The sequence below is a fragment of the Leopardus geoffroyi genome, chromosome X (assembly GCF_018350155.1).
Source record: "Leopardus geoffroyi isolate Oge1 chromosome X, O.geoffroyi_Oge1_pat1.0, whole genome shotgun sequence".
Lineage (NCBI taxonomy): Eukaryota > Metazoa > Chordata > Mammalia > Carnivora > Felidae > Leopardus > Leopardus geoffroyi.
In genome coordinates this window covers 54,933,222-54,945,447 of record NC_059343.1, presented here as the reverse complement: position 1 = coordinate 54,945,447, position 12,226 = coordinate 54,933,222, and the positions used below count along the sequence as shown (strand labels likewise).

Sequence of the window (12,226 nt, the reverse complement as noted above, 5' to 3'; positions counted from 1 at the left end):
GCAGCTCCTGAGGAGTCCCAGGGACAATCAATACTGAGGAACAGGGAGAGAATAAACTATATGTGGGGATAATACTCCTTGCTCTCTCTACCTCACTAGGCTACTCAAATGAGATGATAATGGAGGCAAAATATGGTACTGTCAGTTGGCAGAGAATAATAATCTAACACTGCTTACAATGAGTGAACTCTTTTATAAGTATATTACTTATATTAGTTCATTTATTCTTCAAAATAGTACAATAAATTAGGTTCTATGAGTAGCCCCATCTTGTGAATTAGTAAAAGTGAATCACAGAAAGGTTAAGAAACTTGTCCAAGATTGTAAGGCTAGTGACTGGCAGACTACATTTCAAAGCCAAGCAGTCTGACTCCAAAGCCTGTGCTCTTGATTACTATGCCTTTCTGAAGATGCAGTGTAATAATCATTTCTCCTATATGAACAGCATTTTTCAATTTACAAAGATCTTTTCCAGATATATACTTATTTTTCCCTTCTAACAATCCTGGGAAATGAATATTATTACATATCAGCATATGTTGGAATGCATTTGACAGCCACTGCCTTCTCTATACCACCTTCAGACTCTTTACCTTTTCTCTGATCCTCTTTAGGACTCACTTCCTGTCCATTATTTTGTACTCAACAAGTAATCTGACTTTGCTAGTTCCCTACTCTACCATTTCTGCCCTACTACCATTATTATACACAAATAAGTTCTTTATGACCTGCCTCCTTAGACTAATTTCTTGCCACTTATCTTTTCATAATTTAGCTTCTAATTATTCTGAAAAACTTAGTTTGCTGAACACATCATACTTTCTCATGCCTCCGTATCTCTGCTATCTCTACATAGTCAGTTGCCTTTGTCTAGAATGTATTCCTCCCTCCCTAGGCTTTCCATATGATAAATACCTACTCATCTTTAAAATTTTCACTGAAAATCTACTTCCTCTGTGAAGTCTTTTCCAATTCATCTAAGCAGACAATGATTCTTGTTTTACCTTCTTACTGAGCTTTGTGTAGCCCCACCCAATTACAACACTTATTACACAGTATTGGAATTTACTTAAGTACACATCTATCTCCTCCACAAGACTTGTAGATTCCTGAAAACAAGAACCATCCCTATTTCATGTTTTCTCCTTAGTACATAGCACAGTTCAGATAGTTGAGTACACATTTTTGAAATATTCATTTAACATTTATTATTTAATTTAATAGTAATTAAGAGGACTAAGGATTCCCATTTTTTTTCATTTTATAAAATGGGAATTCAATGATCTCCAAATTATCTACCTTAGTCTCAGAGAGCAGAAGCTCCTAGATGCTACTTCCACAATACCACACAGATAGATCAGATGTAGCTATATTCTTCTGAGGGTTCCAGACAGTTAGATGCTTAGAGAATCACCTCAGAGCTTGTCTTCTACCAGTATCTCAATTCTCTTTTCCCCCAAATATCCAGAATTATCAGAAATTATGTTTTGCTATACCTCATTAGGAATGCTTCCATTAATTTCGATAAAGTTTCTAAGTTTCCTGTTGATGACCCCATTTAACTCTCACAATAACCCTAGAGAGAAGAAAGTATGACACTCATTTTTCTAACAAAGAATTTGAGGGCTAGAGAAGTTAATAGACTTACCCAAGGTCATATAGTCTATGTGTGGCTGAATTGGGACTAAAACCTAGGTGTTCTAATTCTCTTCAGGGTCTTTTCCACTCTACTGCTGAAGGGCACAACTCAAGAACTACCAAGTTCATGAGCTTTTGGTAGCCATAGACCGAGGTCTGAAGTGTACACTATGTAGACATGTCGTTCTGCTTAGTTGGTCCTTGTCCGCCCCAAAACCCCATTTCCCTTTTTCTCTCCTCTCCTCTCCTCTCCTCTCCTCTCCTCTCCTCTCCTCTCCTCTCCTCTCTTTCTTCTCTTCTCTCGTCTCTCTTCTCTTCTCTTCTCTTCTCTTCTCTTCTCTTCTCTTCTCTCTCTTCTCTTCTCTTCTCTTTTCTTCTCTCTTCTCTGTTCCAACCCTACCAGACATCAGGGATTCTAGAGTCTTCATATCACCACCATTGCAGTTCAATTGATTGACTGCAATCTTAGCTCCCAGGCCTTAGCATCCTATCTTCACTGTAGTGATATGCTGACAGACTAGCTGAAACCTGAGACCCCAGAGTGTTTCTTGACAGAAGTCATTCTGTAGCACAGAACTCTTGATACTGACTCTTCCTAGTAGGACACAAAAAGCAGGGATCGAGCATGGAACATACCTTGGGGAAAGGGTCCAGGAGCTTGAAACCTGAGCCTCTGGAGTGGAAGCAAGCAAAGACTTGGCTGCTGAGTGTGTGAATAAGAGGATGTGTAGGGAAAATGAGGATTAAACTGTACAAGTACTAAGGAAGCTGTCAATACTGATGCTTTTTTCACTCCTTGAAATGCCAGAGAGCTAACAAAGAGGAGAAAAAAGGGAAAGCTTAGTTTGACTGTAATACTAACTAACTAATAATACTAATGGTCCTAGTGAGACCTGCTTAGAACTCAATCCTAATTACTGTGTATACATAAGCAGCATAGCAGGCTAATTTTCCTATAGGTCTAATATGATTACAATACCTAACTCTGTTTTCTAATGCTTAGGCTTTGAAGTTGTCTGCTCAGATAGCATGATTATTAAGTAAGGGGTGACTTGAGGAAACAGTAGCTCCAGCCTATAGGTTTCCTTCAGTACACCTTCACTTAACACCTATTTGGTATTGTATTAGGCTATTCTGGATAAATGAAGAGGAGTTATTCTCAAGTTTTGAAACATACCAAACAGGTTAGGGAGCAGAAGTAGTTTCACTGAGATTCTGTTTTCTTGATAAAATTTAGTCAACTATAATTTCTTAGCAATCTGTAGTGGAAACCTATAGTCCCGCATCTACTCTGGGAGAACATGTCCAAAGAAAAGCCAGCTAGGAAATCTTTGGTGTGCTAATGCATTCAATAACTAAGGTCTTCAAATAAGATAATTCATCCCTGGGACCCATGCAGGAGCTTCTAAGCAAGGCTGGTGGCAGCTTAAATTGATTTTAGTTAAAGCAGTGTCTTTAGTATTCAAGCCTCATAATAATGACCTATCATTTACACAGCATCTACTATGGTTTCAGCTACTGTACTAGGTCCTCTTTATACTTAATCTGAATGTTGCTAACAATTTGCAAGTTAGTGATTGTTCTACTATCTCTATAAATGAAAAAACAAAAGCACATGTCGACATGTGATTAGCTCAGGGTCACACAACTAGTATATAGTGAAGATTCCAAATCAGAAGCATCTGATAAATGTACTGAAAACCATCTACTCTCCCCCCCTCAATTGATAGTTATTATTTATTAAAGTCCAGGTATTATCCTAGGCAATTTACTTATATGATCACCATCACAGAAAACTTAAAAGAAGAAAATTTATTCAAGTAGATGCCTAGCATGGTGGCTCGCACAGGACAGTAATGCAATCTGTTGAATGAGCAAATAACTAGAACTAGTAGGTAATTATCAATCATATAGATAATAACAGTTCTTATAAATGTGGTAATTGGTTTCTTTTGGAACTACTATTTTAAAAAACCCAGGGTCAGAGATCATTTCCTTGGATGAGCTATGGTGAACTGATACTGACTTGCAGACTTGTTAATGTTAAAGAGAGGGCTTCTGATTCTGGGGGTTGGGCTGAGGAAAGCCAATGACTCCGAATCATACAAATTCTGCCATAATGATTTGCACTAGTTTATTGTAAACACCATCAAATTAGAAATCAGGGAATGTGAGCCCAAATTCTGGTTCTAATTTGTTAAGTAACAAAATGGAATAAGTTAGTTAACCTCTTTGAGCTTTGTCATTTGAAATGGAAATACTAGCTTCTATGATTAACAGGACTGCTCTGAGGATTAAGTGGAATCACATCTATGAAAAGTTTCTCTCTCCTATATAATAGGGTAATTTAGGTGGTTGGCAAGAGCTAGGAAAGACTAAAATGATTCTCTGTTACACATGTGATATTAAGACATCCAGCTGAATAAGTAATAAGAATTAAAGAAATTTTCTATTTTATTCATTTTTGTATTTTTTCCTTCCTTTGTGAACTCTGTTTTGGCACAAACCAGAGTCCTTGGGTTTTCTTCCCAGTGGTCGTATTGGCTAGTCGACCTCAGCTTCTCAAGCAGGGAAGGTGTATGACTGGGCCTTGTGAGTTAAAAATAGAGGTTTGATAGCCAACATGCAAGGTCTTCAAAGGTGGCTTTGAAGTGGGCATCCAAGTGGGCTTGGATAAGGCTTTGACCCCTCACTATAAATCCCAGGGCTTCAGAACTATAGGGGCACTACATAGACTATGGGTAGAGTGGGATGGGGAGAAGATTTGGAATTAGGAGGTGACCTGGGCTCAAGTTCTGGTCCTACTACTTTCTGACCATGTAGCTGTAGGCCAAGCATGCCACTTTTTAGAGCTTTAATGCTTTTATGTATAAAATAGGAAAAAGAATCCCTACTTTATAGGATTGTTATGAAGATCAAATCAGGTAATACAAATGAAGCTGCTCTGTTCACCATAAATTTCCATATGAGTGGCAGTTTTTCTTAGAACACATGTTAATCTTTGACTCCATAACAAGTTTAGGGTGTCCATATTTCAAACGAATCTTTGAGTTATAGAATTTTGGGATGAAGACAACCATCAAAGTATTTATTCGTCATTGGTTTCCAAACTATGTTCCTTGGAGCCCTAAGATTCTGTAAGATTGACCTGAGGCTTATTTCACGGTAGTGAGTGAGAGGCACTGGCTTTAAATCAACCAGCTCTACTTGGATCTGTATACAATGTTTTTAACAAATAAAGAGTTTGGCTGCTAAAGGAAAGTTTATCCTTGGATAGAGGAACTCTGAGGTTTCTTCAAGCTCTAATATTCTAATAAACAGAACAGTTCAAACCTCAGATGGCCTAGGTAGAAAGTGAGTTCCCCACCATTGGAGGTAACCAAGCAGAAGGTAGACAGACATTTTGTATTTCTTTCACTATCACCTAATATTTACTCCCACTATAATTCCTATGGCAGTTTAAAGAGCACTAAGAGTTCCTTGAAGCAAAATTTGAAAACCATCAATTTAGTCCAAACTACTCCTCTCACAATATAGATGAAGAAATTGAGACCCAGAAAGGGAAGCGGTCACACAATGAGTTAGTAGAACCTAACTGTTCTGAACCTAGAACTAGAACCTAAGTGTTCTGACTCTCAATCCCTTCTTTCTACCATATTATATTAGAAGAGTTCTTAAAGGTAATATTGATGACAGAGTACCAGTCAGGCTCAAAACTATCTTTGCAGGTGAGCCTGTATGTGCACATGTAGAAGAATATCTTAAGGCATATAAGGTTATGGTGTCCACACGGTCTGTGATTATGGGGACATTCGCTGACTATATATGTGGGTTGAACATGCAAACGTGATTGCTGTATGCTGATGTGAGGAATATGGAATATTCCATAATGCTGCTCTTCTTGATTTATTAATTTTCCCTATTTTTAAAATGGAAATTATACCATTCACTTCCTTCCATAGGGTTATAGTGAGGACTGCATGAGTTAATTGGCAGGGAAGGATCAGACATGGCGCTGGCCCATAGGAGCAATTCACTAAATATGATCTACCTTATCCCATGCCCCTAGTTTCCATTTCCTTACCAGGCAAGGCCTTGGCCCACTTGACCACATGTACAAGTTGTCTTTCGCCCAATTCATTAAGGCTAGAGAGCAAGGCTGCAAAGGAGTCGGGCTGGTTGTTGTCGTGTCCAGCACATACCACGCCTGGCTCAATGGCTTCCAGGACATTCAGAAAGATGGGCTGACACTCATAGCCTTCAATGTGTGACACTGTCAGCTTCTGGGTTGGCTCCTCAGTGGGGCTGATGGCATTGGAAGCCTCCCCTTCCTCCTGTAGTTTCAGATTACCAAGTTTCTTCAGCTTCCGGGCTATTGGGAAGGAAAGGAAACTTGGATTTATTATCAATGGCCAAACACACAACTCAACTACCCTGTTAGAAGAGTTGACTAAGCTAAGAAAATAAGTATGCTCATTCTCCCTGGTTACAGAATCTAAACTCCGTAAGGACAAGTGATCATTTTAAACACTGGTTGAATGAATTGAATGAATGAATGAATGAATGATTCATCATTCCAAATCCCTACTAAATCCAAAGTTTCATATCTTGCTTTCTCCTCAGGCCCACTCTGGATTTAATAAATGGGAATTTTCTCGTGTTACAGCATTTCCTACTGAACACTATAACAGCCTCAGATATTGTCAAATGTTTACACCTATAGTTGAACATACACTGTAACACACATATTGATTTTCATCTTTACCAAAGGGGAAATTAAGAAGCTAAAGGGCTGAAATCCCCAATATTATCAAAGAACTAACAGAATGTCCCTGACTCTATACTCTGTAAAATAGGAGCCATACTAAGAGGCAGACATCAGAAAGAATGATAGAAATAGCATTATTTAAAACAACAATAATCTCAAACTCAAATCTGAAGAGCCAACCTCCCCCTGTGCCTGCACACACACAATTTAGATAGAGGTTTTTCGGCGTCCTGATGTTTATTTTGTTTTATTTTCCCTGGCATTTATATTGGCAGAAATATAAGTAATTGAAAAGGTTATAACTTTGAGGCCTAGCATAGGCAGTTGTACTGGGGAGAACCATAAGCTACTTTATGTTTAATCCCTTTAAAATAGCAATAATAATAAGTAAAAAATAAAAGAGAGAATTTGCTCAATTTTTTTTGTTGTTGTTGTTGTTTTGTTTTTTTATGTTTATTTTTGTTTTTTTTTTTAATATATGAAATTTATTGTCAAATTGGTTTCCATACAACACCCAGTGCTCATCCCAAAAGGTGCCCTCCTCAATACCCATCACCCAACCTCCCCTCCCTCCCACCCCCCATCAACCCTCAGTTTGTTCTTGAGCAATCAATTTATAAGAGACTCTTAAAAATTGATTGCTCAATTTAAATGGATAAATAGAAAAAACCTGTTGTTCATATGTTTCTGGATCCTATAGAAAAAAGATCTGGAACTGACTTCTGGAACTGACTTTCAGTTATAATTAGAAAAATAAGTCTTGGAAACTCCAATCATAGTGCAACTCAGTAAGTCAATGCAAGGATGGTTCAAACATTTGGATCAACAACTAGGATACAGGAGGAGAAAATGGTAGGGTTGGTGGTGTAAGAGGAACACAAAGAACTCAGGGTAAAATAACAGGTGAGACTAGAAAATCAACCCAAAGTACAAGATGATATTGTCCAGCAATCATTTCTGCAGGGCTTGCACAGTCAGTATTAAGGAGATATGCACACACACTGTCAACTCCCATGCCCCACCTCCACCAAGGGCACAGGATAGAAGGTATGGGCCCATCTTCTCCCAGATCTAGAGGCCTGGAACCCAAAACATCTTGTCATGTGGTGAACCAATTGCTGACATGGATTCTTGTAGGCGTCTGCACAGTTTGGTAGTGCCTCCTGGATCTGTTCCCTTGGTACAGTTTCTAAAGGTAGACCCCATCTTTCCCATCACTAGCAGTTCCTGGCTTTGAGCTCAGGAGCTGTCAGACCATGTCTTCCCCATTCCAATCTGAAAGAGGACAGAGATGTTATTAGCTCTATGCCTGAGGTAACTAACAAAAATGAAGATAACTATTTTTTTCAATTTTTTAAGTTTTTATTCATTTATTTTTAATATTAAATATAATTTATTGTCAGATTGGTTTCCATACAACACCCAGTGCTTATCCTAACAGATGCCCTCCTCAATGCCTGTCACCCACTTTCACTTCTCCCCCACGCCCCGTCAACCCTCAGTTTGTCCTCGGTATTTAAGAGTCTCTTATGGTTTGCCTCCTTCCCTCTCTGTAACTTTTTCCCCCTCCCCCTCCCCTATGGTCTTCTGCTAAGTTTAAAGATAACTATTTTTTCAGGGTCTTCTATGTGCCTCACTTCATGAACACATTGTATAATTTATTTACACATGATCCTAGGAAGTTAGGAGTATTTTCTATCCCTGTTTTATAAGTGAGTAAACTTAGGAAACACAGATATCAAGAAAGGGAACCCAATAATCTGAACCTGGTTTGCTGACTACAAAGCTTATGCTCTTTCTACTGTATCATGATGCTTCCTCAAGGTCTCTGAAGCCTGAACACTACTTCTAGCCAAACAGCAGAGTTGAGGAGCGGGGCTGGGCTTATATTCCCTCTGACTTCCATCCTCACCCTTGACTTCAAACTTCAGTAACTAGTATCAAATCCAGAAGGGAAGAGGCAGGAAACTATGAAAATATTCCAGCCATGTGCCCAAAGTAGAAACAGGTTTGGGACACTATAATGGCCTTAAAATTCACATACAATGACAAAGTAGGAAAGGTCTACAGAAATCTTCTCACCCAGGAGCCACAGCTTCAAAATACCTTCAGGGTCTACATAGGCAATAGAGTGGTGTGTGCTTGTCTGTGTGTGTGTGTGTGTGTGTGTGTGTGTGCACAGGAGAATGGTAGGAACTTTGGTGAACAAGAGTAAATGGCTACTGGCCTTCCTGCCCCTGCCATGCACATGCACGTGCACACATACACACAACCCTAGAAGGCATTAGTGTAACATTGAAAAATCTTCCTGGAGCTCCTCTGTATTCTAAAGGTAAATTAGTACTTAACTACCATTTTGAGACTTCTGACATTAATCCAAACTTTCAAGTCAAAGATGGGGAGGCTGAGTCCAGAAAGAGTGATCACCTACTGGCAAAGCTAAGACTAAAACCAGGGCTTTTATTCCTGATCCAGAGTTCTATGTGCCACATCAGCTCTCTTTTTGACTAACTTGTTTCTACTTTGTCACAGTTCTTGCCTCTCTGAGTCTCTTCTAGATATGCACTGTCCAACACAGTAACTATCCACAGGTGGTGATTTACATTTAAATTAATTAGAATTAAAGAAAATTAAAAATATAACTCCTTATTCTCACTAGCTACATTTCAAGTGCTCAACAATACAGACATAGAATATTTCCATCATCCCAGAAAGTTCTGCAGAATAATGCTGTGAATCTAGACTGTTTTCTGCGGCAGCTGTCTCATTCATCATGCCTTATTCATGCTATTGATAAAGAAGAAAAGAATATAAATAAATTTTATACCGATGAATCTATGAGCTTTTCTGAAAGGTACAGGGACAAAGCAATTGGTGCTGATGCAATCAGTGAAGTATGCTCTGTCACCTCAACTCTCTCACCAGAGATGTCAGTGGGGTGATGACTCGTGGACCTAAGTAAACTGATTACAAGCAAGAGCAGTATGTGCAGATACTTTGGGGAGAATCCATCAACATGAAATAATTCCCCTTCTCTACATAGTGCTAATGAGAACTTGGCTGGTATTTTCACATCCTCCTCCTTTAGATCTATATGGCATCTGCTTGAGGAAAAGAAGCTGCATTCCCACTGGCCTCTAAGACCTGGGTAATGTGCTGTCCTTGCATCCACACTGGCCCAAGCTGCACCAGGTGTTCTGGCCTCTCTGCCTGAAGAGGGTGACTGTACTGAACGTAATTGAAATCAGATTCCATTCATTCTGCCAGAGGATCCTCTGTTCTCTTTCTGCAGCAGAGACCAGCATGTTGCTAGACGACTTGGAATGCTGGACAATGAGGCTTGATAGTCTCAGCTGTTACCCAATGCTCAAGGCCTTGTTTTCTTCCATGAAGGCCACCCCCACACCCCTCCTTCCTCCTGCACCTGAGCCCCAGCGTCAGATCTAACTCTTTCATGTGAGGTACAGGCCTGCCAACTCCTATTATGGCAGAGACCCACTGGTTTACTTAAATTGAGGGTGAATTCAGGAAAAAGGGATAGTAAAGGTGGATAGTCTTAATGGTGTTTGCTGTTTTGCATCTCTTCCCTGTCTTTCAGTCTCAGGTCAGATCAGTGACAACAAAGGGCCACTGGCAAGTCACTTCCCTGTCCCAACTTGCTCTGTAGGGGATTGGAGCACCTGACATGATGTCTGGATCCTGCTGTCTGGATCCTATGGAGCACTCACTTTTCATACTGGTGGTATTAGACCCCTATGAGGGCTGTCTCTAATAGCACCAGAAAAAGATTTTTCAATTCAGGTTCCACAGTGTATCCCCAAGGGGAGGTAGATGTTATTAGTGTGTAGCTTCCATAGCCACTGTGACCGTTAGGTGCTGTTCCAGCCTAATTCCTTGCCACCTCAAGATAGAGGCTTTCTTATCCATGGGCAGGGACAAGGCAAGTGAAGTTAAGTTCCCAAAGGTTTAGAAAACTGGAATCACTCTCCCTAAGGTCAAGGATGTTTCTCTTCTTCATATCTCACCATAAAATCTGGAGCATAAAAAATCACTTTCTGTGGTAGATGGACTTCTGAGATGGCACCCAACAGTCTCAATACCTGGTTGTATACACATCTTTTTCCAGTTATTTAGTTAAACACTAATCTACTTGTTGTTGTAAAAGGATTAGGTAGATGTAATTAAGCTCAAAATTGAACTGAATTTGAAGTTTGGTTATCTTTGATGGCTTGACCTACTCAGATTAACTCTTAAAAGAGACTGGGTTCTTCATGGAGTCAGGGGGATTCAACATAAGGAAGAGTCTCTGTTGCTGGCTTTTAAGGTGGAGGGATCAACATGCCAAGGAATAAGAACAGATTCTAGGAGCTCAGAGCAGCCTCTCTCTGGATGATGGCCAGAAAGGAAAGGGGAACCTTAATTCTACAACTGCAAGGAACTGAATCTTGCCATAATCAAATGAACTTGGTCAAGAGCCCTGAGTTCCAGAATACAGTGCAGGCTGGACAATACTTTGATTTCATATTTGTGAAACAGTAAGCTGAGAAACCGGTGTCAGACTTCTGGCTTACAGAACTGTGAACTGATAAATAGTTACTGTTTGAAGTTGTTAAATTTGTGATGATTTTTTTATGAAGCAATAGAAAGCTAATACACTTTCCTTATAGGAGTGTGGTATATGGCAAGATAAGAGGCTTCAGAGTCAGACAATTTTGAGTTCAAATCCCAGCTCTGTAAATTACTAGCTTAATAACTTTGAACTCTTTGCTCTCTCAGATTTTCTGAGATTCAGTTTCCTCATTCTTTGGACACTTATGAGAACCAAATGAGAGAGACTGTTTGGCACATAATGAGTGAGCCCTCCTTCACTCTCCATCCATTTCTAAAGAGTAGGGAGTGAATGGCTTGCAGGTGACCTAACTCGGGCATGGGGAAGAAGGAACAGAAGGATTAAGATAACCAAATACAGCAGAGAAGGGAAGAGTATGACACATTTATTAGATGAAAAAAAGTAATTGAGTTTTTTCTGCATATAACTGGCTATAACACTGAATTCAGATCTTACGTGTAATTCTAAGTGCTAAGTAAACATAAAGATATGTTTGGTGCAGGGCTGCTAATTATTTGTGAAACCAGACTAGGCTATGCTTATATGAATGTATTTGAGTATGTGTGTGTGCAGGTGCTTGTATATTACAGTGCTTAAATACAGGGGTCATGATCTCAAATATCTTCACTAGTCAGGCAGATATGTTAATGAGGAAAATAGTCTAGTGAACATAAACAGGGCTGGGGACAGTGAAAAGTAATTGATGCCCTGCCTAGGGGCAATCTATGTTAATTTTCTAAACAAAGACTGTGCTTGGCAAACACAATTTTGTAAGTGAATATTGGCCTGGGGAAAGCCAGTTTGTGGCCTCTGACTTAAATCATGCCAGCCATCTTTTCATCAACTGGGACTGTAGTCAGGGGATCTCACTGTATGACCTTGGGGACATCTTTTTCCTTCTTTTGTACTTAGTTTTCTCATATATGTATAAAAAGCAATAGTTATGAGCAAAGAATTTGGAGCCATACTACCCATTGTAAGCCTGGCTGTACTGCTTACTAGCTGTGTGACTTTGGAAAAGACCTAACCTTTCTGTACTTCAATTTCCTCATCTGTAAGGTGGAGTATTAATACCTAATTAATAAGGTTTTTTTTTTAATAAGTATTTCTGGAATGTTTTTTCCTGGTTTTTTTTTTTCAACGTTTATTTATTTTTGGGACAGAGAGAGACAGAGCATGAATGGGGGAGGGGCAGAGAGAGAGGGAGACAC

General features: G+C 39.4%; 1 protein-coding gene across 3 annotated transcripts in view; it reads right to left on the bottom strand.

The window, feature by feature from the left end:
- Positions 1-12,226, bottom strand: part of AR (androgen receptor) — a 180,029-nt gene that overhangs the window by 8,558 nt on the left and 159,245 nt on the right. For 2 of the 3 annotated variants that reach the window (XM_045473121.1, XM_045473120.1), the window contains one exon: positions 5,723-6,010. The exons of the other annotated variant lie outside the window; for it this stretch is intronic. In XM_045473121.1, coding sequence (XP_045329077.1) covers positions 5,723-6,010 — 288 coding nt within the window. The remainder of the gene's footprint in view (positions 1-5,722; positions 6,011-12,226) is intronic. 3 annotated transcript variants of the gene reach the window in all.